This window comes from Scyliorhinus canicula, chromosome 11 (genome assembly GCF_902713615.1).
Source record: "Scyliorhinus canicula chromosome 11, sScyCan1.1, whole genome shotgun sequence".
Taxonomy (NCBI): domain Eukaryota; kingdom Metazoa; phylum Chordata; class Chondrichthyes; order Carcharhiniformes; family Scyliorhinidae; genus Scyliorhinus; species Scyliorhinus canicula.
Window position 1 is genome coordinate 62,840,273 of NC_052156.1, and position 20,126 is coordinate 62,860,398.

General features: G+C 43.7%; 1 protein-coding gene across 1 annotated transcript in view; it reads right to left on the reverse strand.

Annotated features, from left to right (window-relative positions):
* The window catches only part of shq1 (SHQ1, H/ACA ribonucleoprotein assembly factor), an 84,290-nt gene extending 66,305 nt beyond the window's left edge, over window positions 1-17,985 (reverse strand). Inside the window, 3 exon segments of the mRNA XM_038810673.1 lie at window positions 1,882-1,946; window positions 2,174-2,353; window positions 17,480-17,985. Coding sequence (XP_038666601.1) covers window positions 1,882-1,946; window positions 2,174-2,316 — 208 coding nt within the window. The 5' untranslated portion in view covers window positions 2,317-2,353; window positions 17,480-17,985.
* Window positions 17,986-20,126: the final 2,141 nt, after the last annotated feature.

Below are 20,126 nucleotides of genomic sequence, written 5' to 3' on the forward strand. Positions count from 1 at the left end.
GAATGTAGATAATTTATGAGGGTATGAGGGAGTAGTATTTAGTCGTAGTTAAGCAAGTCACGGAACTTAATGGGATGCACTTAATGGGAGGAGCCAGGTCTGTCTATAGTTTGGAAGTAGGTTATAGGATTTTACATTGAACAGCAGGATGTGCTCTTGAAACGGTTTCTCTCTCCAAAAGTCTCTACACAGATAAGCAAGCAATCTGTTTTGTTAACTTTATTTATAAGTGGATTTGAACTGATTTGTGGTACTGGAATTAGTAACAGGTGTAGATAGTAAGTTTGAGCTTTTCCTTTCATTTAAGAATTGTTTGCAGGAGGAGGAGCTGAGTGGGGACGTACGGGCTGGAATGTGGGCTTAGGCCTTGCGGAAGGTGAATGCATTTGCGTTGTGTGTAAGGCTGAGCTTCATCCAGTTTGAACTGGTGCATAGGGCCCACATGACGGTGGTGAGGATGAGTAGGTTCTTTGCAGGGTGGAGGATAGAAGTGGGCGGTGCGCCGGGGGGGGGGGGGGGGGGGGGGGGGGGGGGGGGGGGCGCTCACAAACCATGTCCACATGTTCTGGGCGCGTCCAAGACTGAGGGTATTCTGGCAGGGCTTCTCAGACGTGATGTCCGAGGTGCTGGGTGTGGGGGTGGTTCCGAGTCCGGAGGTGGCAATATTTGGTGTGTCTGAAGACCCGGAGTCGGGGGAGGAGGCCTTTGCCTCCCTGATAGCCTGTAGACAGATTTTCAAGGGTTGGCGGAACTTGGAGCCGCGGCAAGCAGGGGTGTGGGTGAGCGACCTGGCAGAATTTCTGAGCTTGGAAAAGGTCAGGTTCACTCTGCAGGGGTCGGTAGAGGAGTTCGCCCCCGGAGGTGGAAACAGTTCATCGAATTCTTAAAAGGAGATTCGAGAAGTCAGCAAGGGGGAGGTGTTTTTTTGGCGGTGGAGGGAGATAAGGGGGTTCAAATGGGGAAGAAGGGACATGGCAGGGTGTTGGTGGGGTTGTGGTTGATGTGACGATCTGCTGAAATTCTGTGCATATTTGTAAAATACCTTGATTAAAAATATACTTTAAAAAATTGTTTAACTGATAATTGTAAAGGTATTCATTTGATGTTCATGTGGTTAAATTGTTCTTTAACATAAAAAATACACATTGGTCAGAGACATCACTCCTGGGGCGAAGTAGCCTTTCCTTTCAGTTTTACAATTTAAAAATTGTTTGGGTTCTCATTCCGTATCCTAACAAAAGTTTGTGTCTGCTTTGCTACAAAAGTTGGGGTCTGCTTCAGTATCCTAACATTCTTTAGAAGGATTAGTTTTTATTTCAAATGGAAATGCCCTGGAAACAAAAGACGCACAACCTGCTCCGAGCCGTTGTCGAAATTATTAAACACACCAAACAGTCAAGACCCAAATTCCATTCAAATCTCTTTCGATGGCCAAGTAACTGGAGTTTTGCAAGTTTATTTCTGATCATTTCAACCATCACTGCCAAAAAAAAACATTGGTTCAACTCAATACTGGAGTTAAAGGCGGAAATTAGTGCTTCCCCCAAAATTAGTGTTCACCTTAGGGACAAAAATACAGCCCACACATTAATTAAAGACTGCATAATGAATCGGAAAAAAAATTCTACTGGAGATATAATAAATCTGTCAACTCACAGTTAACATGCCCAAAAGGTTTAATTAGTTACTTTCAGGTGAAATTCGAAAAGAAAGCTGAAAAGATATCTCGTATCATAAAGACACAGATACTTCTGGTCTGAATTCAAAATACATCAAAGCCAGCAATGATAGCACAACAGTTCATGATTCCGTTATCATATTTTACATCCTGACAACCAGGTGAAATTATTTTAACAGAGATTAAAGCTAGCACGCCCCTACCTGTATCAGCGTCATAAGAAGCCTTTTCTCTGCCATCCTCCACTATCCTTCCTGGAAGAGTTAACCTGTTTTCACAAAGGGAGAGCAGATGCTCGCGGTTAGAAGGTTACAAACGCTGTGTCAGCAACTCATATTTATAAAGTGCCTTTAACGTAATAATACATCCCACATTAGCAAAGTGATAAATGAGCTTGCCAACATACATAAACAAAAATTATAGCACAACACAATTTAGCAAGAGGACTGAAGCAATTAAAACAACGTACTCAAATCCCAATGCTGTAGTACTTGCCTTAAGAAGTATGGCTTTGCATAGAATTTGAAGTCCACTCCATCAATATACAGGTCAACTTCATTAACTTTTGCATACGGGACATGGATTATAATGGTGAGGAAATTAGGCTCTTGACTTAATTCAAAGGCAGGCGTGATCATAATTGCTCTAGATAAATGCAGGAAAATTGCACAATTCCTGTAAGAAATCACAGCATAAATCATGTTGGGAGAAGCATTCACTTATGTTGGAAGATCAGTGAAACCTGCTCCAAATTAAAAAGAGCTGTCAACACAAAGTATAAAGTAGGAGTGTGGAGATGTTAAACAAAAACATGACATTTCCAAGGTGAAAAACAACCCAACCTGAAAAGCCTAAGGGAACAGAGAATTTTCACTTGAATCTCCACATGCCATTTGCTTTGGGGGTTTCACCTCTATACAGTACCATTCAAAGTTCAAGAGGTTGAACAAATAGCTCAGGGCATGCAACCAGCCGAAATAATAGGATTTGATAGTCATTTAGCCTGCAACATGCCTAATGAGGTAGTGTCAAGTATGTGTCACAGCTATGTTGCTCCTGAATGGCCCATTGTGGTACTGAGCAGCGCAGAGCAGACATATGATCAACAGTCTGTGCGGGGCGAACTTAACTCTTTCAGAGCAACAGTGAAGGTGAAGGTGACACAGATCGTTCCTCCATCAGTTTGGGCAGGGGAACAGGGGGCAAACTAACCAGGGCTCCACCACAAAGAAACTAAGGGACCAAAATGTTCATTCCTCACAACGAACCATTATTTTCCTTCTCCGACTAAATTTAGGTTTACAACTAATTTGCTCAACCGTAAGCTCATTTAAGCTCTAAGTAAACATTCACTGTACTTTCACTTAGAAATATGAAACCAGTAGCTAAATTGACAATTTATGGTAATTGGAGAAATAGTGGGCAAGGTGCAGGAAAGATTGAAAGGAATACCACAATTGAGAAGTTATACTTATGAAGACTGAACATGCCTTAAAAAGGAATCATTGCAGGGTTGTGAGGAAAAGACAGGAGAGTGGCATGAGGTGAATTGCTTTAGCAAACAGCCAGCACAAGAATGATGGGCCAAATGGCCTTCTTCTTTGCCGTAACCACTGCACTTCGATAGATTAAAAATAGGACGAAAGCAACGATACCCAAACTGAAAAGCCAGAGGGAGCAGAGAATTTCCATTTGAATCTCCACAAGCCAATCATCAAAAGATTGCTCTAGAAATGGGGAAAAAGGGATGAAGGGGCAATCTCACAATTCTTTAATGGTAACAAAAGGGTTTGATCGGGTGGACATTGAGAACGTTTGTCTTTCTGCAGGAGAGATCAGAACGAGGGCATCATAAAGATAAAACAGTCACAAAGAAACCAAATGGGGAAATTGCTGAAGATGTTCACTACGTCGGGGATTAAATGAGGAGCAAAGACCCACTCGGCTGAATGGATGTAATTCACAGAAACTGGTAAATGTCATCTTCCAAGTCGTTTCATGCTTGCTTGCTATTTTAATTCTATCCAGTTTGACAAAAGTGAGAGCTATTCTTGTAGACATCACAGGAAATTATATATTTTTAAATTGTTTGTGAACACCTTCTTCAAATTTGATGACTGCAAACTGGGTTTCTCTCTGCCCAAGAAGCAAATCGCATTGAGATGTACATGTGGGAATATCACTGAGGCCCGAGGTGGCCTATTATTCAGGTTAATGTGAACAGGCAGCCATCCCAAAGAGTTGGAGTGTTTATTGAACCGCCCCAAGACTTTGGCAGAGTATTAGAAGACCCGGACGTAAAAAATGTATCATGCCCGAAGGGTGGATTGCCAAGTCAAAACTGCTCTGCAAGAAACCTGCCAAGTGTCATGAAGATTTTTTAATTGGTAAGTAAATCGCGACTGCCTGGAACATGTCATCTTGAGTTCTGGTGGCAGGTACCATGTCAAAGGATTTCTCTGGAGAGTCGCTGACTGACAGCTCCCTCCTCAGGCACAGCAAGTTTTCCGCTAGGCTATGGCCAGCTGATGTTCGATTGATCAGGAACGAAGCAGGTAAAAGCACCACAGGTAAAAACCAACTGCTTCTGGTCTAGCAGAGCTGCCTTTTCTCTCACTGCCCATCTTCAACTGTAATCAAATTAGCTGAACTGAAACTTAAAAAGTTTTTCTGCCCAGTTGCTGAGGAACCACCGCTGGTTTATTTATTCTTCACCATATCTCTCTTGAAACACGATAGAACACACAATGGAATTTAACCAACCCCCACACACACAAACATCATTGTCCAGCATGAATTTAACTGTAGGTTTACCCTTCCAGGCACAGAAACGTTAAATTAAACCACTTAAAACTATCCCTTATTGCTAATGTTTACCAATGCAAATATAAATCCCTTAAAACTATCTTTGTTTTCCTAACAATAGACCAAGCCACGTGGCTTGTCAATTAATTCTTCAGTTCTCATTTTGCTATCTTGGACGCTTGCATCGCTCTATTCAGTAAATCACAGCAACAATTATGCTCGGCTTAACCCCCATAGAATCCCCAACAGTGCAGGAGGCGGCCATTCGGCCCATCGAGTCTACACCGGCCTTCCGAAAGAGCGCTCCATCTAGACCCACTCCCTGCCCTAACCCTGCAAACCCCGTGCATTGTTCACGGCCAATTTGCACCTCTTTGGAACGGTGGGAGGAAACTGGAGCACCCCGAGGAAATCCACAAAGACACGAGGACAGCACAAATAGACTACATCAGGGTTACATCATTCCTGTGCTCAAATTAAGCGCTTGCATACGAAAAGTGGTAATTAGCGTCAAACAGGAGAGAAATATGTCACAGCTCGTCACTATCCAATGAGAAAGGTTTTCAGCCATGATACGTTTAAGAATAAAGACATTTGGTTGACCGTGGAAACAGATAATTATCTTTCATTTCATCGGTTTAACATGATTTCTAAATGGTTCCCAAAAGGTGAAAAGACAGTGGAGTGGAGCAATCTATAATGATTAAATAACAAAGCCCACTGACAGCAGTAACTTCCAGTAGCGACACTTCCTGGACACTAGATTAATATTACAGACATGCTAAAACAAGAGCTGACCTAAGCTCAGGGATCTTCGACTTGCAAGGTGGAAATTTTACACTCTTTGTCAGCACAGATATAAACAGATCTCAAATATAGTGACAGCTCACACCTTTAAACGGATTTGGCTTTGTGTCCATGATAGGCCGTTTTGCTAAACAAGGAGTATAGCACCTCGAGGGGATTCTTCTTCTGCACTTGCACGGAGCGTTCTAGAACATCTGCTGGCAGTCTAATTCGCACTGGAGTTGCACGGCGTTTCAGTGTACAGTAATTAGCATTGGGTCAAGTTCAAAACCTCCCTGTCGCGAAGGTATAGTCTGCAGAACACGATGGAATTTAATGTTGCATTCCATAGTAATTGCTCAAAGCTCTTGCAGATGTTATTATTCATGCAGAGATTTGGCAGATGAGAATTTTTTTTTTTTTTTTTAAAACGCAATTTGTGTTGGGTGTCAAAACTTCATTATCTGAAGAAAGACACTTCAATTGACACTCATCACCCACAAGGTAGAGAAGGCGCTAGAAAGTATATTTCAATTTCTGTATCTTTTGACAGTTTTGATTATGTAGGCTAGGGAGTGAACATTGTACAAATTCTTCCCCACTTTTAATGATTCAGCCTCGGTAGCAGATTCCAAACGTAACCAGATGACCATTGGTCAATCCAGTTATCGTGGGCCTACACCAAATTCCTACCGCCATTCATCAGCTGCTCCATTCTGGGTGGATACTGGGCATCATCAAATCGGACAGAACCACATCCTTTTGCTAAAAGGAGTTCTTCAGTCGAGACCAAGTCAATGCACACACTGCAAATTAAACCAAGCGAGGATCCTTCATGACTTCCACACACTCAGCTGTGAAGTCACTGATCAGGTGAGAACACTTCAGCAATTCAGCTTTTCCCTCACCTGATCGACTGAAACATTGTTTTCTTCTTGGCGGGTGCAGCCATAAAGCTTCTTGCGATCAGACCCGTTGTTGTTCGCCACTGCCAATAGGTGGAGCTGGGGAACTGATCTAAAATCATGGCAAGTGACTTATTTCAAGAGCTTTATAACAGCGCTTCCACACACAGCCCAGCAGCAGCCAAGCTGTGGCCAGCACTGTGTCCCTTGACCAGCTGATGCAACTCCTGCCAGCTCCATGTCAACCAACTCAGTCTCTTAAAAGCTGCTCCAAATTGCTGGCTGAGGATGGTCAGGAACGGTAGATGGATACCGAAGTGCTGAAGCTCCTCATACTGCTGCCATTTACCAAGGTGAAAGTAATCAATTATGTCAAACCAAATCAATCATCCCTGACTCATTCTAAAGGCTCAGAATGTCCACGACAATAATACTGGCAAATCCGCTCTGAAAAGCTTCATTTTCAGCCAAAGTCGATGACAATATCTCAAACAGAGTGTCCGTGGTGGAAGGAACAGGAAGTCTTGGAGAGAAAAGCAAATCTGGTGACACAGAACAACAGTTAACGTCAAGTTACATTTCTGTTTTTTCACCAGTGATGGGTACTATTTCTGACTCGGGTGGACTTGAGCAATGCCTCAGCACGGCCTAAAGAAACGTTGAGGGTTCACATCCCACCCTGTCCTGGACAATGTTCATTAACAACACCAGAAACTCAAGTGGATTCGACAATAAATGCTGTGACAGCAAGAGTAAATCAAAGGCCGGGTATTCTGCAGGTGATATTATAATGGTGAAAGCGATTGACAGAATATGGAGTCTGAAACTCAACTCCGCATCCAACAGGACACAGGAGGATGTCCACACTTTGAGTCAGCCGGAAGCAGTGGCATGGAGTAGACACTGTGGCAGAGGCTCAAATTAATGATTTTTATCTACCGAATAGTTAATTTGAAGGAATTTCCACTTAGTGACACAGCGATAATGGAGGATTCAAGATTTTAGGGCAGCACGGTAGCATGGTGGTTAGCAGGGCGGTGCAGTGGTTTGCACTGCTGCCTTACAGTGCCAAGGTCCCAGGTTCAAGTCCGGCTCTGGGTCACTGTCCGTGTGGAGTTTGCACATTCTCCCCGTGTTTGCATGGGTTTCACCCCCACAACCCAAAGATATGCAGGGTAGGTGGATTGGCCACGCTAAATTGCACCTCAATTGGAAAAAATGTATTGGGTACTCTAAATTTTTTTTAAAACGTCTCTCTCTGATTGTCAGCGAACAAAGACTCCATAACAAATCAGTTGTAGGCTACCTTCTGTCCTCGCCACACAAAATTTCAAATGGAAGTGAATTACCTTTCAGAAAGGTGGGAAACCTCAACAAGTTGCTGAAACTGGGGTAAATCTCACAATTTCCAATGGTGGTTATTTTTCTTTTTAAAACAACGCGGAAAGATTTCAGCAAGCCAGGGCAGAATTTATTTAAACCCATTACTGCTCAAGCTTTTGCAGCACCTCAACACTTGATAACAGAACTATCTGCTTTCTATTGGCAGCATCATCACACAGATGTCACGCACAATTAAACTCCAGCAGAGCAGCTTCTTTCTCCAGCTTCTCTCAAAACATCTGATCCAAAATGACAGCAGTCAGACACCATCACACTTCCCCTGAGAATCAACCAGGTTTCCAACTAAGTGAAAAGAAATATGCTGCCCAAGGGCAGCAATTAAAGAGACTGGCTAGAGAAGTGATCGGACACAAAATTAATTACATTCTCCGTTATTTATTGCTGGCCGCAAATGCCTAAAGATTCAAACTGCCTTCGCCAGGCTGCAGAGCTAGTTATGGGCTCGAATATTCCAGCTTTTTTGGACGATTGCCAAAAAATAAGGCCCCACTTTAACATAAGGAACATTTCCACCCACCCCCTGTAAAACTGCAGTGACAAATCGCTGGAATGAATTCCAATGACATCCAATTTTTCCTGGCTGAATTCTAAAACTTCTGTGATGTCTTAACCTGCACGATGAAAACTTACTTTTCATTAAAAAAAAACCAAGTTGCCCAATCCCCTACAGTCCTGTTGCAACTCAGCGCCGTCACCTCCATGTACATCCCAACAATCTGCATTGATACTGTGCAGTTAACTGATTAAACGGATAACACCCATGGATAACACCCACCCCTAACCCAAACATAAAGCGGCATTATGTCCAAGAGAATTCAGCGCTAAAAATCCTCAGGTAATTCGGGGTAAGAGGGGAACAACACTGTGGTTAACTCAGGGGGGGAAAAACCTGGGCATTCACCCTTCAAAAGGAAGCCAAACTGAGATTCAGGAGCTATTCTCCATTTGCCCAGTAACATCAACATACAGCTAGGGACTCAGCACCTTCTTTCTAAATAGTGGCTGTAAACCCACTCACTGCAGCAGTCAGCCATTTGTTCAAAGGGTCAATGCAAAAAGACAAATCTCAGTCACATCAATCAGACTTCTACAATGGTGTAATTCCCCTCTTCTCCCTGACCCATCAAACCTTGAGAGTCGGCCAGAATGGACACACTCCTAATCCTGTCACCATGACATTGAAATCCCTCCGAGGTCTATACTCTTTCTTTCAAAAAACTGGTAAGACACAACTGTCATGTCAAGCAGGGTAACTAACAGTTTCTGATGTAAACACTTTGGGATCAATTTATGCTTCAGAAAAGTGAGAGATCAATCTACATTTCTTGTTGTAATAAAAACAGAAAATGCTGGGTGAACTCAGCAGATCTGGCAGCATCGGTGGAGAGAGAAACAGAAGTCATCTGGACTCAAAACGTTAACCGTGTTTCTCTCTCCACAGATGCTGCCAGATCTGCTGAGTTTACCCAGCAGTTTCTGTTTTTATTACAGATTTCCAGCATCTACATTGCTTCATTTTTGTAGCTGTTGTCATTTTAAAATGGGCATCAATCCGAGCCAGTGTTTCAAAGGTTCACGCATTTCATAAACTGGACTCCGTATTCTAGCTGAGGCCAAACCAAGGTAATTTAGAAGGACAATACTAGTTATTTTTGCTTTATATTGGATCACCAAGCTATAAACCCTGATATTCCATTCGCTTTTGCTGTAGCTTTGTAGGACCATGCACTAAAACAACCAAGTTTCATTCCTGCGCACGGTGAGGGTGCAGGAGAGGGAAACGGCGAGCATCAGAAAATGGGAGGCAAGTTGAAAAGAGCCAATAAGTTATTAAGATGTTATATTAGCAATTAGCACAGTAGCACAATGGTTAGCACAGCTGTTTCACAGCTCTAGGGTCCCAGGTTCGATTCCCATCTTGGGTCACTGTCTGTGCGGAGTCTGCACGTTCTCCCCGTATCTGCGTAGGTTTCCTCCGGGTGCTCCAGTTTCCTCCCACAGTCCAAAGATATGCAGGTTAGGTGGACTGGCCATGATAAATTGTCCTTAGTGTCCAAAAAGGTTAGGTGGGGTTACTGGATTCTGGGGATGGGGTGGAGGCGTGGGTTTAAGTAGGGAACTCTTTCCAAGGGCAGGTGCAGACTCGAAGAGCCGAATGGCCTCCTTCTGCACTGTAAATTCTATGACCCAGAGTTAGTAAGAGGATTATTGGGCCAATTAACACCATTGATCTAACCATTCTGCTGCAGCTTGTTTTGTAGAATTCATCACGGAGATTGATCAAAATGACATTTGACACGTTAAAAACACACTGGCATTTCCAGGGAGTTTCTGAAAATTTGGGATTCGTGTCCCAGATCTCAAAGCGTTGTATGATTATCTCAAGGGATTAACAATGCATATTTCGAAACACTGCCTCTCCTCAACTTAATTTTGTATGTACTGCAAGAGACAGTTTACTAGTAAATGGTGAACAGGTTTATAACTTCACAATTCAGCACGGTGGCACAGTGGGTTAGCCCTGCTGCCTCACGGCGCCGAGATCCCAGGTTCACTCCATGTGGCGTTTGCACATTCTCCCCATGTCTGCATGGGTTTTGCCCCCACAACCCAAAGATGTGCAGGCTAGGTGAATTGGCCACAGTAAATTGCCCTTAATTGGAAAAAATGAATTGGGCACCCTAAATTTATAAATTTTTTTTAAAAAACTTCACAATTCATGCATTTTTAATCTTAAAAATAAAAGTTATGTGGAATAAATATCACAATTTCCCCCCCCCCCCCCCCAAAAATCACCTCAAAACTCATTCCCCCTCCTGGGATTCCATTCTCTCTTCCTCACAATGTTCTCTGCCCCAGTTCCCAGATGCAGTTTTCCTATCAATAATATTCTCTTGATTTACAGGGACAAAGCATCTCTCAGACTTTCACTCTCCAAATTCACAGGAACACTTCACTTCTGCACGTTGCTGACCTATTTTCTTCACTATTCATGGCAGTTTTGAGCAAAGTAAGCACTCAATAGAAAAGGAGAAAAAAATACAAGTCGCCTTTTCCACATTTTCCATCAATTCAAATTTGGAGCTGGTCAAATTGAAGCAAAACGATCCTCACCTTCTCTCAAGCCATTGTAACCAATTCAACCTCTCTTCTGTCAAACCACTAAAGTACAAGCCACAATATAAAAACAAATGTCTCCCTCACGTACAGTCTTGTCGTGGTTATGGGACTGGAGTTAAAAATCGAGGTTGAGTTCAAATGCCACAATGGCAAATTGAATGTTGAATTCAGTAAATCGGAATTTCTGGACTAGCATGTTGCCCTGTCGATGGGAGGAATCTTTCCTGTTCTTCCATACCTATAGCAACTTTTAAAAATATACATTATTTTTATTTATTTCTACTGGTTGCACACATCTACATATTACCTTGATATCGATGCACAGACCAAAATACACTCTGTACACAGATGGAAAAAATGAGAGGGAACATTGGATCTCTGAAAGGCTGACACACACTGGCCTTGGCGAGGTTTCGAGCATGGACTGCCCAGAATGATACCAACGCTTAATGGGTTAAAATGAGGACGACAGAGGGCAGCACGGTGGTGCAACGGTTAGCATTGCTGCCTCACGGCGCTGAGGTCCCAGGTTCGATCCCGGCTCTCGGTCGCTGTCTGAGTGGAGTTTGCACATTCTCCCCGTGTTTGCGTGGGTTTCGCCCCCACAACCCAAAGATGTGCAGGTTAGGTGGATTGGCCACGCTAAATTGACTCTGAATTGGAAAATAAAATAAATTGGGCACTTTAAAGTTATAAAAAAAATAATGAGGACAGGTCACATCCCATGCTTGGTTTGTACTTCCCAGTTGAGTAATTGTAGAAAGCTCTGACACATCTTGGGAGTGAACCTTAACTTGCCCCAAAGAAAGCTTCAACCTGCTCACTCCTTCATTACTTTCTGACTCTCTACGAAGCCGAAGATTTTGCGCTTGCCACTGCAGTTAACCAACGTCAACCTCTTTCCCTTCACACAAATCTACGCTCAAGAGTTGAAAATCTGGGTTTTAACAGCTTCTTTGAGAAAAGATTTTGACATTTTGATGACTGACAGAAGTTATGTGCATTACAATCATCCACTCCCCAGATATTTAGTGGCAAGCTAAGTCCAAGGAAAAAGTTCCACAGACAGTGGGTGATTAACTGAAACATGATCTTAAATCTATATTGTGAGAACTACCATTTCCCAGGCGAAGAATTAACCTGATTGCTCTAAATCAGGGGTGGGCAAACTTTTCCGTGCAAGGGCCACATTCAGAAATTCACAATTTTAAAGGGCCGCATAGTATATTAAGTAAAATAATTACTTCACCCGGTTATGATTCTGGGCGCCTCATATAGAACATAGAACAGTACAGCACAGAACAGGCCCTTCGGCCCTCGACGTTGTGCCGAGCAATGATCACCCTACTCAAGTCAACGTATCCACCCTATACCAGTAAGTAACCCAACAGCCCCCCCCCATTAACCTTAAAAAAAAATTAAAAATTAAAAAAAAAAATTCTTTTTTAAAAATTGTTTTTTTTTTAATGACTTGGTGGGCCGCAGAAAGACCTTTGGCGGGCTGCATGCGGCCCGCGGGCCGTAGTTTGCCCACCCCTGCTCTAAATGCACCCGCCGGAAATACTGACTGTTTACCTCTCTGACTGACAACTCTCTCACCCACTTAATATCCCGGGGCTCCAACTCCAAATCAGGTGTCTTTGGAACAAAGATCAACAGGAGCAAAAGTCAACTGGCAGCAGCGAGATAAATCACAACAATTCTCTCAGCGCACATCTTTCTTCCTACACGCATAAAATATGACAGGTGAACATGTGGACAAATGCATCAAAAACTGACAAGTTTCTTGACTACGGCTCAGCACTGCCTGCTGGCTCATTCGATCGCTGTGCTCAGTTGCCGGTACAAAATACCAAATACTGTACGGGTACAAATACGTTTCATGCCAGGGTCGAAAAGCACCATAGGGGAATTAGCAGAGGCTCAATGAGGGGGGTCAATGACTGATACAATACACATCAAACAATGACGAACACAGCTTCCTTTCCTGCCATGTTAAATAAAGACTCAAACTCAGTCCTTTCGATTTTTAAATGTAGTACTCAAATAAATTCTCTTCATTTGTCCTCCTGGAACCAAGACTTTTTAAATTGAATCTGGGGCATTCTCCACTCAGGGTCCACATTCATTTGCCTTCCTTCCAATTTTGCCGGGGCTCCTCCTGCACTATTTAGTGCTTAATCTTGATTTTCTCTCAAAAGTTACAAATTAGAGGTCAAGAGGACCGAAGGGCCGAACACAACTCGACTTTCACTCCGAACATTTTCGGACAAATTACTGAGGAAGGAAATCATTATGTAACAGCTAGGAAAAGAATTCTCTCCCTTTACCTGCGATTGATTTTCTATAGACTATGATGAAGGATCAATCGTTCAGTCAAATACAAGGGCAGTCGTGCACTGTTGAAAATCAGAGGTGGGTACTTTCTCTACAGTCCTGTGCATTAGGGCTCATCCTGCCATCAAAGGTGATGTTCCGGTCACTCAACACACTTTTTATACTCCATTTGGGAAAACTTCCAAAGCACAGATTTGAGATTTTTTATGTATTGAGGGATTTGATTTGGTCAATACGGGCAGGCATTTGAGCTAAATAGGCAGAGAGGAGACAAAGCAACATCAGTCTAAGTTCCAAAAGCATATCAATTCGCTGTCAGGAAGACCTCACACCAGCTCAGAGTTGGATTGGATTTGTTTATTGTCACGTGCACCGAGATAGTGAAAAGTATTGCTCTGCATACAGTTCAGACAGATTATTCCCAACATGAAACTAGCCTCTGGAGTAAGTTGCCAGCCTACGAGTCCAAGCATTCAAAAAAGGGGCTGGCTGAGCTCCTGGGGTTGCTCAATATTTCAGCCTGGAAACAGTTTTTGCATCAATGAAGACTGATATCAGCAATCCCTGATCACTGGAGTTCAATCTCTCATGATAGTCATAAAAATAATCGCTTGTCACAAGTAGGCTTCAATGAAGTTACTGTGAAAAGCCTGTTCGGGGAGACCGGTACGGGAATTGAACCCGTGTTACTGACATTGTTCGGCATTGAAAGCCATCTATTTAGCCCACTGTGCTAAACCAGCCCCTGATCCCCTTGGTGGGATGAGGGGGATTTCCCCAGAGTATTCTTTTTCTAAATTGGGCCCATGGTCATTTCCTCTGGCCCCCGAGTCTCTAAGGGAATTGTGTGCGGGAGGGGTGGGGATGGGGGAGGAGAGAGAGAGAGGGAGAGGGAGAGGGAGAGGGAGAGGGAGAGGGAGAGGGAGAGGGAGAGGGAGATATGATGCTGCATCTGCGCTGTACCATGATGGAACAGACAAGTTGTATGCTGGAAGGGTGTGGATGGGAGTGATGCTGCATCTGCGCTGTACCATGATGGAACAGACACATTTTAAAATGAACTAGATGGTCTTCTCCCACTACCTTTGATATAGAAAAGAAAAATATTGGATGAACTGTCAAGAGGATAATCCAAGAAATCCAGAATGACAGTGGAATACACACTTTGTGCTGAATCTAAGAGGGATACAATTGGCAGAACTAAAAACTGCTCTGAAGAAACTCTGGTGAACTGGACGACAAAAATTTCAAGCTGCACTCATACAGCTTGATGGCAAACAAAGAAAGAAGTAAATGATCAAAGACGTTTGTATTTTGGAGAAGTAGTCATGAATTCTCAAGTGTGAGGAGGTTTCATCAAAGTCTCGGTCCATTTCGGAGGAGCACAGTGCTCAACATGTGCAGAACCGAAGAATCATGCGCACAGCGATTTCTGCCGTACACACTTTTCTAATGTGGTACATAGCTGATGGCAAACTGCTCGAAAAAGGAAAACAACTTCAAAAGTATTCTGATCTACCACGAGATACAGAAAATACTGCTGCACTTTTCTCCTGGCTTCGCAGAGGCTCTGGAGTTGAATCAAGAGCCTCTTGAGGTCAGCCACATGGTACTGGTCCTGACCATCAATCTACTGGGACAAAGATTAGCTGCAAATACATCTAGCGGAATATCTCAAGCTACTCCTCCAAAGTAATTAGTGTAAACGGGGCGGGGGTTAGTCAAGGGACAACAAATCTGGCATGCCAACATGTAGGAAATGGGAGGCAGCAATAAATCTTGGGAGTCCAAAAACGCTTGAGGGGATCTGACAATCAATCAATAACAAGTCAAGTGGTTCAGACTGGCTAGCAAGTGAAATACGAACTGGGTAAAACACGCATCGTTCTCTGGGAGCCAATTCCAGTCAGTGAGCCCATAAAGATGCTGATCGATTATGCGGTCTAGAATTATAACATCTGGATAAGACGGATAAGACGCGTGTTATTTAAAATATTGTACCTCAATTCAAGAATGGAACTTCGGAGTTCCAGCCCCGTCGTGGGCAAAGGAAATATTGACTGTTGCCAGATGGGCAGATTTAGCTGTGACACGAATTGGCCTTACCACTCTCCAGGGACTGAAGGACCAGAAATAAACAATCAAGGCCCATTTTAATTGACTGACACACACACACAGCAGCTGTTCAAGATATAGTGAGAAAAACAGAGAGAATCTGCGTGAGATAAGACAGTCTGTTATATGATTGACGGGGGAAAGAGAGAATAGTGCACAAAAGCTTATGGAAGCCAAAGTTCTTGCATCACATGTTCACAGACATGTTCGCCTATTGTTCTGAGAAAATCTTGGAGCTTGTGATATTTGACTTATACACTGCAGCACGGATCTCTTCAAACATCGTTCTCCAAGAAAGCAGGGCCAATACTTAGCGCAATTTCACTTCAACTGTCCAGGGTCACCTACACTAATATCATGCAGTTATGCATCAGCAAGGGCAGCACGGTGGCACAGTGGTTAGCATTGCTGCCTATGGCGCTGAGGACCCGGGTTCGAATCCCGGCCCTGGGTCACTGTCCGTGTGGAGTTTGCACATTCTCCCCGTGTCTGCATGCGTTTCACCCCCACAACCCAAAGATGTGCAGGATAGGTAGATTGGCCACTCTAAATTGCCCCTTAATTGGAAGAAATTATTGGGTACTCTTAAAAAAAAGTTATGCATCAGCACTGAAACCACCAACTGGACAGTGACCCAAAGCAGAAGTGTATCAAAGTAGTGGGAGTGATTGGAAATCAGATGGACCGCCAGGTCTCACCAAAGCAATTCCAACAGAAAATCTGGAGAGCGAAAGCAGAGGATTTGAGAATGGTAATCACAGTCCTAAAGCAACAACAGACACTGCAACCCATTCAGCCACCAAATGAAGCAAGCCTCATTCTGGGTCTTGAGCAGATCAAAGATTTTGAATGTATTCAAAAACAGTCCCTTCCCCTGCATTCTATATTTACTTAACAATAAACTGTGATTTGGACAAGAAAAATGTTTCAAAATTTCACAATTATAACCATTACTATATTCCAAAGTCAAAGCCACCACCATCCCAAAAGCCAATTTGCTCCCTGCCCTCAAGTTAAAAATTCATCAAAATAGTGCCAAAAAAAATGGGGCACTAAAATAAAAAGAAGAACATTATATGTTTCCATTTACCTTATTGAAACTTGGAAAATCCTTTGGAGGGTTTGACAGAGGAGGCGCTGAGTAACCCCCCCCCCCCCCCCCCCAGCTGGAGGGTCTAGAATGAGTCATCTCAGGATGAGGGATGCAGCCATTTAGAATTGAGGGGAAGAAAAATGTCTTCAGTCAGAGGGTTAGAAACCTTTGGATTTCTCTACCCCAGCAAACTGTGAATACTCAGTTACTGAGTATATTCAAGGCTGGCACAGACAGATGCTCGGGCACTGGGGGAAGTCTGGAGGTTTGGGTCTACAGCAGAAAGTAGAATCATGGTAGGTGAGCCATGATCTGACTGAATAGCAGAGCTGGAGCAAGGGTCAGACAGCCGACTTGTGCTCCTGTTTCTTGTGTTATTTTGCTTTCTAAAATAATTATCAGTGCTGGACTTAAATGTTCATTTTCAATATGAAAATCTGGAACATAGAACATAGAACAGTACAGCACAGAACAGGCCCTTCGGCCCTCAATGTTGTGCCGAGCCACGATCACCCTACTCAAACCCACGTATCCACCCTATACCCGTAACCCAACAACCCCCCCCCCCCCCCCCTAACCTTACTTTAATTAGGACACTACGGGCAATTTTAGCATGGCCAATCCACCTAACCCGCACATCTTTGGACTGTGGGAGGAAACCGGAGCACCCGGAGGAAACCCACGCACACAGGGGGAGGACGTGCAGACTCCACACAGACAGTGACCCAGCCGGGAATGGAGTAACGATTATTAGAGTTCACACTAAGCATATTATGCATACATATAGTTCCTCAGCTTGTCGTTGAAGCAGATATTGAATGAGGACTGACATATTCGAAGGTGGAGCCAAAAGATCAAATGACTGCCAATGCAAAAATCATGAATGAATTGGGAGACTTGTGACACATTGAGCCTCACTGAAATACATGACAATTTTGCAGTCCATTCATCAAGAATGAACAGCAGTCAGTTTAATATTACACGTCAAGACATTACCAGTTATTAACTTTAAGCGTTCTTTATACGCCAGCAGTGAGCTGTGCTAAGTTTACAGTCACTGCTGCACCAATGGTTTTTAAGCATGTCAAACAGAAAGCATATAAACCGGAGACTGTGCAGGTTTCACTCTTGATCTTTCGACTCAATAGACCTTCCTCTCTCACAACTTTGTGCCCAGAGTTTACTCTCCTGCACTGGTGCATTCGGCGTGCTATCGATATCTTTCGAACGCATTACCTTCGATTAACTCGGACCCAAGCACACGACTGCAGCGGGCTTCAGTGTCGGACGGTAGAGCCCAGTCGCTGCCGGGAGGCCGCCTCAGCCTCAGCTCCAGCCACAGCACAATCAGCGAGCAGCTCCCAACGCAGTGTGGACCCGCAAGCAATGACCTGACTGGAATGTCTGGCTGTCCGAACGTTCCGTTTCTCTTTGTTCCCTCCGAATGTCCCGCTCCTTAGTGTTCCATTAACCGAATGTCCCGCTCCTCAGTGTTCCACTACCCGAACGTCCCGCTCCTCAGCGTTCCATTACCGCCGATTCTCTCCTCCACCTGACTCTTCTAACGTGTTCACTCCAGTGGTTCACGGTCCTTCTTTCCAACGATATGCAATCTGCAAAAAGAAGAACCCCACCTCCGTCGAGTAGGCAACCACGCCACCCAGAGGCGAGGAGTATCCTCTTTCCACCACGCAAGGAAATTAAATCGACTTAAGAATGGCCTTCCCTCCCCTGCACGCCTGAAAAGCTCTCAGATATCCACAACCTTTGCCATGTTGGCTTTTGAAATGTATTCATCATTGATTTGTAAGCTAACAGCCAACCCAACAACTGTGCGCGTGTGTGTGTATCATCTCTAACTAAAATAATAAAGGTGTGATCAGACATAAAAATGACACCAAGCCACAGATTGTTTATGAAAGACATTTTATTGAAGCATTTTTAATATATACATATTCACAAAAGACAACCACGGCTACAGGTAACAAAACAAAACCCCTCCCTCCTTGCATTCCCCCTGATACCCGTCTCCCTTCTCCAACCTATTCCCCCCACCAAACCCAAAGTAAACTCCCACCCCCCTCCTGCTGACAACTCAACACTCCTTAAAGAAGTCGATAAACAACTTCCGCCTCAAGGCGAAAAGAGCGAGATGTTGGGAGTGTCGGAAAGCCTAGCTGAAGAGATATTAAAGGAAGAGCTGGAGAGACAAGAGTTTAGGGAGGGAATTCCAGAATGTTGGACCCGAGATGAATCAACACCACTAATGACGGGCAAAGGGAGTGGGGATGAATGTACACCAGGGAATTCAAGGGTTCATTGGAGGAATAGAGTTCTCAGAGAGGAAGCTTACAATGATCGGGACGGTTTGGGATCTTTGTAAGAAGAACACGAACTAATGTTTACTCAATATTATTTGATGGTAGGTGTAGACATGCTGGGCCAAAGGGCCTGTTTCTGTGCTGTTTCACTCAATGACTGTGACTATGACAATGGGCAGAGGGGTATTAAGTGAGTGGAATGTGACATTAGGCAACTTCTTGACTGCAGGTGCATTCATCATGAGAGTGCTCAGGGGATTTCTTCATTTTCTTATTCTATTTTCTTGTTTGATACAAGAAATCAGCTTACTGTGCAGCTTCTGAAATGACTGCAAGGTAACTTGTTATTTTATTTGGGTGACTATTTGAACTTTGCACCTTCTCCCCTTGACTGCATGGGTTACCTCCGGGTACACCAGTTTCCTTCCACAGTCCAAATATGTGCAGGTTAGATGGATTTGCCATGCTAAATTGCCTCTTAGTGGCCGAAGATGTACAGTTTAGGCGGATTGACCATACTGAATTGCCCCTTAGTGTCCGAAGATGTGCAGGTTAAGTAGATCGGCCATGATCAATGTGCAGGATTGCGGGAATAGGGTGGGGGAGTGGGCCTGGGTAAGAAGCTCTTTCAGAGAGTCGGTGGAGGCCGAATTGCCTCATTCAGTCTGTAGGGATTCTATGGAGTGAACAATGTAACCTAATTCTGCTTCAAGTATACCAAATAGGAACAAGAGATTTTAAACTTGCAAAGGTTCAACTATTTAAGTCTGAATTTATGTGGGTACAAGTCTCCCTTATAATAACAAGAACAAATCCTGGTCCCACATGGTGACTATAAGTACAAATTGTACTATAAGCCCATCAATAGCACAACTGTACAACCTCTGCTGGATAGAAAGGACTGCCGAGACACAAACATTATTTTCAGTGATATTGATGAAACTAGTAGAACACCATTTGCTGGAATGACAGTATACATGATCAGTGACCACAAGCCACTGACCAAGGAGTTTTGACTTTTTATTAGTTCATGGGATGTGAATGTTGCTGGCTGGGTAAGCATTTCTGTCCGCTCCTAATTGCCCTTGAGAAGGTAATGGTGACCCGTCTCTCAAACTGCAGTCCATGTGTTGCAGGTATATCCTTAATGCTGGTAGGGAAGGTTTCTCAGTTTTTCGCCCAGCAACAGTAAAGGAACCATGATAAAATTTCAAGTCAGAATTATTGTGGCTTGGATGGGGACCTTGCGGCTGGTGGTATTCCAATGTATCTGCTGCCCCTGTCCATCTTGGTGGTAGATGTCATGGGCTTGGAAGGTACTGCTGAAACTTTAACCGTTTAGGGGTGGCGGGAGTGAATTTGAGGGAGAGTACCCACTTGGGTTCAACAAGGCAGTAGATCCTGTGCAACATTTTTTTTTTTTTTTTTTTAAATTTAGATTACCCAATTATTTTTTCCAATTAAGGGGCAATTTAGCGTGGCCAATCCACCTACTCTGCACATTTTTGGGTTGTGGGGGCGAAACCCACGCAGACACGGGGAGAATGTGCAAACTCCACACG